This window comes from Rutidosis leptorrhynchoides, chromosome 5 (assembly GCF_046630445.1).
Source record: "Rutidosis leptorrhynchoides isolate AG116_Rl617_1_P2 chromosome 5, CSIRO_AGI_Rlap_v1, whole genome shotgun sequence".
NCBI lineage: Eukaryota > Viridiplantae > Streptophyta > Magnoliopsida > Asterales > Asteraceae > Rutidosis > Rutidosis leptorrhynchoides.
The window spans coordinates 145,178,180-145,185,140 of NC_092337.1; the positions used below are offsets into that span (position 1 = coordinate 145,178,180).

The 6,961-nt window shown below is 42.8% G+C and overlaps 1 protein-coding gene across 1 annotated transcript; it reads left to right on the top strand.

Moving 5' to 3' along the window:
* Positions 1-2,652: 2,652 nt before the first annotated feature.
* LOC139849078 (uncharacterized) lies at positions 2,653-6,741 on the top strand. The gene is made up of 10 exons (XM_071838751.1): positions 2,653-2,674; positions 2,780-2,954; positions 3,062-3,768; positions 4,240-4,385; positions 4,461-4,625; positions 4,732-4,749; positions 4,870-5,489; positions 5,687-5,830; positions 6,033-6,153; positions 6,196-6,741. Exons 1-10 carry the CDS (start codon positions 2,653-2,655, stop codon positions 6,739-6,741), a joined length of 2,664 nt encoding a protein of 887 aa, XP_071694852.1.
* Positions 6,742-6,961: the final 220 nt, after the last annotated feature.

Genomic DNA, 6,961 nt, shown 5'->3' on the forward strand with positions numbered 1-6,961 from the left:
ACGAACCGGACTTACTAAAAACTACACTACTGTACGATTAGGTACACTGCCTATAAGTGTTGTAGCAAGGTTTAAGTATATCCATTCTCTAAGTAAATAAATATTTTGTGTAAAAATGTATCGTATTTAATAGTTCTTCCTGTAAAAATATAAGCTATTTTATATACACCTCGCGAAACATCAGACATGTGGGTTATAGGCCCACCACACTTCCATGGGAGAGGGTGGGTTAGAGAATGGGGAAGAAAATAGATGGCGAAAAGAAGAAGGTGAGAATGGAGAACAAGAGTGTAGAAACAATATAAAGATAAAAACTCCGTATTTACTTAATGGTAGGTTAATGTCTTTTTTAAGTTCTTAACAAAGTGAACGACAAAAATTTGGGTGGCTAATGATACGCGTGCCTACGCGCACGGCACTCGTGCGTATCACCTGCATCGCGCACGTCCCGAATATCGCACACGAAAGTAATCGGATATAATTTTATCCATAATTAAACGTGATCCTTTCCCAACTATAAACCAGTTATTTCTGGTTGTTATCTGCTCGGATCTAGAACCTAATTATGAGGCATTCTAGGGTTAGAGTTTTATTATAAATACGACCCTAAACCTCCTTCACTCGATACAAGGTTTTCTGAGTTACTCGAATTTAAGATTGCATCCAAAAAACACTCTTACGGTAACATGTATGTTCCATGAACATAAACCTTATGCAACCACCTCTAGTGGCCATTGTTGCGGCAACTGCCATTAATGGTGGACATAGCTTTGATCACCCTTTCATAGATCATCATCTCAATAAGGGTTACTCACGGTAAACCGGACTGGAGATCAAAGCTATAATCGTTTTTAAAACACTCCTTCATGCACTCAACATCATTCTTGCTATTTGAGCAGATTTATGTCCGATCAAATGGCGCCATCCGTGGGATCATAAATAGAATTGCGTAACAGGTTACATGGGAAAGTCTGGTAGTAATCAATCGTGTTATTCTCAGAGTTCTGATATTACTGGGTCGAAGCAAGCAAACCCAGAAAAGACTCCTGTCACAAGCAAAACTCCAAGCTCTGGAGCAGTAAAGCTCCCAGAAAAATCAAAAACTTCGTCAACGATTACTCCCACGGTGTATCAGTCAGTGACGTCACAAACAACTACTGAATACTGGGCACCGAGTAATGAAGATGATGAAGAAGATGAGTATGAGGAAGAGGTCCCTCTTACTAAGGTGGGGTCCGTTCCTATATACTCTACGCCAAAGTCAAGGGTCCATACCCGGCGTGTAATGACCTCGGCGAGTGCATGCGAGTATTTAGCAGGGTAGAACATTGATGTTAGACATCCAACTAATGATCGCATTCCCAGGTTATCGTCCTTACTTTTGCCAAGTGCGCCTTAGGGGTATACTACCGATCCTGCGGGCGATAGCAAGAAGAAGAGTCAAGAAGATTTACTTGCAATACTGACTGGAGTTACGCCAGATAAATACGCGCAGGCGTTCGTAGTACCAGACAAGGGTGAGGAAGTGTTGGATAACTTCTATGCGGGAATAATTGGGTGAAAGGTGAAGCTATTCATGGAGGTTGATCTAGTTAATGAAAAGTTTGCGCCCATATCGCCAATTATGTGCCTAAATCTCCTCATATTATTCCATTGACTATGGGATGGTATGATGGCACAATAGGTCCAGATGATTTCTTGTAAAGGTACGAAGGGACAGCGGGCGCTCAGGCTTGGAACGATGAAACCAAGTGTTTAGAATTTCAGACTTTGTTGCAGGGAGTCGCAAGAGAGTGGTTTAGTAATTTGCCATTACTACTTGTTACCTCATATAACGATCTTCGAGCACGCTTCCTATTAAACTTTCACAACATGCGCGCCCGCAAAACGACGCATGTTGAATGTGAAGACATCAGACAAGGTACAAGAGAATCCCTTGGGCAGTTCATAGATCGATACACCAAGGAAGTCACTAAAATGGCTGGACTCCCCGAGAGTAAAAAAGTGTCCGGTTTTATACACGGGTTATGTAGAGAGCAACATCTTTCCCTGTGGCAGCGCTTGCGCATGAAGGTTCCTGATACTTTAGCCAATGCTATCAAAGAAGCGCAAGAGCATATGCGTGCGAGGGAAGACACTACTAGGAATAGTGGAAAAAACTCCGATGGCGAAAGTAACAAAGACGACGATTCGCATCGCAGTCAAGCAGGAGGATCAAAGCTCAAGGGCGATAATTACAGCTAGGGTTCTGCATCGTCAAAATATAACAAGTTTTAGAAGTCAAGAAGTTCTGATCAAGGGAAGGGTCGCTTCCCAAGTCAAAACTTTGCGATTATGCGCGAATTGACTAAAACACCAAAAGAAATCCTAGCTACCGAGACAATCTGTCTGACGTTCTCTGCTCCAACAAAAAAGGTCAGAATACGCTAGGAGACACAAATCCAAGTATTGTGAGTTTCACGACGACTATGGACACGAGATTGATCGTTGCAAGTCTTTTATTGAAAAAGTGATCGAATGTTTGAGAAGGAGTGGGCTTAATCACCTGAAACCCTTAAAAAGCAGGGGACTGTGTCGCAGGGTTATCAATCATAGAAAACCACACCCAACTAAAAGAAGGGTGGTGACAAAAATTCTGATAAAATGATAAACATGGTGCATGCTTGGCGCTCTGGTCAGAGGCGCAAGGTCGAGCAATTGGAGGAATAGGAGGCGGAAGCTATTATCTTCCCTCAAATGCAAACAATTAATCCCTCATATGTGCCCATAATCATTAAAGGTTGCATCACTGATTGTGGATATAATGTGCGACGCTTAAATGTCGACACGGGCAGCAACGTCGACGTAATGTATGAACACTGCTTTAGGCAGCTACCAGCGATAATCAAGTCTAAGATGCGGGCACCCACAACTGTTCTGTCGGGATTCTCCAGCGAATTTGCATGGCCATTAGGGTGCGTTGACTAGAGCCGGTCGATGATAACGATTCAACCCGCACACGGGTCATCCCTGTTGAATTCTGTGTGGTGCGTTCTTATTCGTGTTACAATGCGCTCCTCAGGCGAGTGACTTTGCAGAAGTTTGGCGAGGTACCCTCTACCATTCATGGCATGATCAAGTTTCCTACTAATCAAGGTATTGCTACTATTTGGATGGAGTTCAGAAGAGCGCTATGCGTAACGCTGCTTAAACCATTGCCAAAAGTTGAAGAACATATACAAAGCGAATCTATCCTAGTGAATCCAAAGTACCCAGACAAACGAATTAAAATTGGAGGCAACCTTTCAGATGACATCAAAGTCCAGTTGCGCGACATACTGGTAGCTAACATGGACATTTTCGCGTGGTGTGAGGATGATATGACTGGGGTACCACGAAATATCGCTGAGCACAAGCTGCACACAAATCCCGACTTAACTCCGGTGAGACAAAAGAAGCGCTCAATGGCGCCAGAAAGAAGCGAATGGTTGAGGCTGGAAGTGGACAAGCCGGTTCATGTGAACATTCTTAGAGAGGTGCGGTATCATACTTGGGTTAAGAATCCTATTTTGGTTAAAAAAGGAGATGGCTCATGGCGCATGTGTGTCGATTTTAAGGACATCAATAAGGCATGTCCTAAAGATAATTACCCTTTGCCTGAGATTGACTGGAAAGTTGAATCCCTTTCCGGTTTCAGGTTCAAATGCTTTTTGGACGCGTATAAGGGGTATCACCAGTTTCAGATGGTAGTGGCAGATGAAGACAAGACCACATTCCACACCGATCAGGGTATCTATTGATACACAAAAGTGCCCTTTGGGTTGAAAAATGCGGGGGCAAAATACCAGAGAGTAGTGGATTTGGCGTTTAAGGATCAAATCGGCAGAAATCTTCAGGCTTACGTAGATGACTTAGTCATCAAAAGCAACACAGAAGTAGAATTATTGGCTGATATCCAGGAAACATTCAACTCTCTGTGAAAAATCAACATGAAGCTTAATCCCACAAAGTGCGGTTTTGGGGAGGAAGAAGGCAAGTTGTTGGGACATATAGTGACGCCATGAGGAATTAATACTAATCCCAAGAATATCGAAGCTGTAGAGCGCATGAGCTCCCCAAAATCAAGGAAAGAAGTGCAAAGTTTGACAGGCAAGTTGGTTGTGCTAACTAGATTCCTGTCAAAAGCCGCGGAGCGGTCATTACCTTTTTTCCAGATCCTTAAGAATTCATTGAAAAAGTCAGACTTCTAGTGGATTGAAGAGGCCGAGAAAGCTTTTGTTGAGATGAAGTCACTCCTAAGGGAACTGCCTACTTTGACTGCGCCAATAGCGGGCGAGACGTTGATGCTGTATCTTGCAACTTCGAAAGAATCCATCAGCTCTCTTCTTGTCGCAGATAGGGGGCAGGTATGTCTCATATTGAGACTTGGAATTTGTGTTGAATGTAATGCTTACTATGTGTTTCCCACTATTTTGGCGCAGGTGCAAATTCCTTTGTATTTTGTCAGCAACGATATTAGCGGCAGTGAAGTTAACTACCCAACTATTGAAAAGCTCGTATACCCGCTAGTACACACAGCTCGTCGGCTTCGCAGGTACTTTCAGGTGCATCCAATAGTGGTGTTAACTGATCAACTGATAAGACAGGTATAAGTCGCAGCACACACATCCCAAACTCTTTTTTACACAATCTTATAAAAAACCAAATACGCGCTTGAATTAATTGTGATACACTGATAACGTGTGATGACAGGTATTGTACAAGCTTGAGGTTTCAGGTAGATTGGCCAAATGGGCTATCGAATTAGGAGAGTATGAAATCAATTACTCCCCGTGCACAGCGATAAAAGGCCAGATACTTGCAGATTATTTGGCTGAAACAACGGGATAGGTAGAGGCACTCGTAGAAAGCACTACAATCGGCTGTGATGAGAATCAGGTTTGGGAGCTATTTACAGATGGAGCTTTTGGGCCCGAAGGCACTGGCACTGGACTGGTCCTCACAAGTCCCGACAGAGAGGAGCATACTTATGCACTCCGATTCATATTTACTGCGACCAATAATGAGTCTGAATATGAAGCGTTACTGTCTGAAATGCGCATAGTGCAGCAACTTGGAATAAAGCACTTGGACACGTATGTTGACTCGCAGTTGGTTGCTAACCAGGTCAACAGTTCGTTTGGAGCGCATGAAGCATCTATGCAACGGTACATGGAACTGGTCCATGAATTATCAAATGAGTTTGATGTTTTTAGATTGACACAGGTACCTAGGGGGCAAAACAAGAAAGCGGATACGCTGAGAAAATTGGCTGCTTTGGCTTTCGATCATCTGCACAAAAACGTGTGGGTTGAAGTGTTAACAGAAAAATCTATTTATGAGAAATCAATTGTTGCACCCATCGAAGAGGAATGCCCAAATTGGATGACACCGTTGGTGAAATTCCTAACTGCGGGCGAACTCCCCGCAGACGAAAAAGAAGCGCGAAAGGTCCGCATGAAAGCTCCCATGTATGCGTTAATTGAAGATGTTTTAGACAGGAAATCTTATTTAGGCCCAAGCCTGTTATGCATTAGACCTAATCAAGCTAAAGCGGTGCTTAGGGAAGTTCACGAAGGCTCTTGTTCTTTACACTCTGGCTATAGAACGATTTCCGCGAAGGTGATGCGTATAGGGTATTATTGGCCCTATATCCACAATGATGCAGCAAAAGTAGTAAGGACATGCCTGTCATGTCAACAGCACGCGCCAATAAGTCGATCGCCGCGACACCCAATGATACCAATAACGGCAACATGGCCGTTCAGCAAGTAGGCCATCGACATTGTCGGCCCTATTACTGCGTGATCAGGTAAGCTTGAAATAAAACGCTTATGTAATACTTTGCAATATACGTGCTTTTACAGTATTTACATCAGCATTACTTGCTCAGGAGGAATAAAATTCTTGGTGGTAGCAATTGATTATTTCACCAAGTGAGTGGAGGCAAAAGCATTGGTAATAATTACCGACAGGCGCATCCATAACTTCTTTCGAGAAGATATTGTGTGCAGGTTTGGTATCCCCAATGAAATTTTCAGTGACACTAGTACTCAATTTGAAGGCGAGCCTTTTAAGAGATGGTGTCAGGAGCTGAATATCAAGCAGTATTTCACTTCGGTCGCGCACCCACAGGTCAACGACTAATGTGAAGTAACTAAACGAGATATTGTAAAGGGGATAAAGGCATGCCTGGGTTTGTATGGTAATGAGTGGGTCGATGAGCTCTCAAGTGTTTTATGGGCATATCACACCACTCATAAAAATAGCACAGTAGAAACACTGTTCAGTGTGGCCTACAGAACTGAAGCAGTAATCCCCGTAGAATTAATGGTTCCAACGAAGCGCATACGCAGCTTTGACGAGTCAAGTAACGATGAGGGCTTGCTCGCTAATCTGGATATGCTAGAAGAGCGTAGAGAAATAGCCTCCATACAAGAAGTAATTAACAAGCAGCAGATCTCTAAATACTACGACAAGCGCGTTAAGCCAGTGTCATTCAGGGTTGGAGATTATGTGTGGCATAACAATGAAGCAAGTCGAGCTGAGAATACTGGAAAGCTTGGACCAAACTGGGAAGGTCCTTATGAAGTTATTGGAATAAATGTAACGGGGTCCTATATCCTGGCAGGATTAAATGGAGAACGAATACCCTGCACTTGGCATGCAACCAATTTGAATAGATGGTACATACAATTGTCAGGCTGCAGCACTAGGGATTGATCACCCGACTTTTAAACATTTGCATTATTTTAGTTCCTTTAAAATGTTATTTTGTTTACTTTTAAGACAATTTGTATTTCTTTCATGGTTGCAATAAATTTTTATTTGGATATGACTTGAGAATTTAATTTATTTTGCAATCAATAAATTTAAGTTTTTGAATGGAAGGAAGTGTTTGGTTACGCTTCAACGCACAAAATGACAGCTATTACGTGAATCC

What these genes read in the sequence shown, in the direction of transcription:
- LOC139849078 (XM_071838751.1), top strand. Translation starts at nt 2,653, where the DNA reads ATGGTGCATGCTTGGCGCTCTG. An exon ending in GAATTTGCATGGCCATTAGG is followed by an intron (nt 2,955 to 3,061) that starts GTGCGTTGACTA and finishes TGCGCTCCTCAG; the next exon opens with GCGAGTGACTTTGCAGAAGT. An exon ending in CACATTCCACACCGATCAGG is followed by an intron (nt 3,769 to 4,239) that starts GTATCTATTGAT and finishes AGTGGATTGAAG; the next exon opens with AGGCCGAGAAAGCTTTTGTT.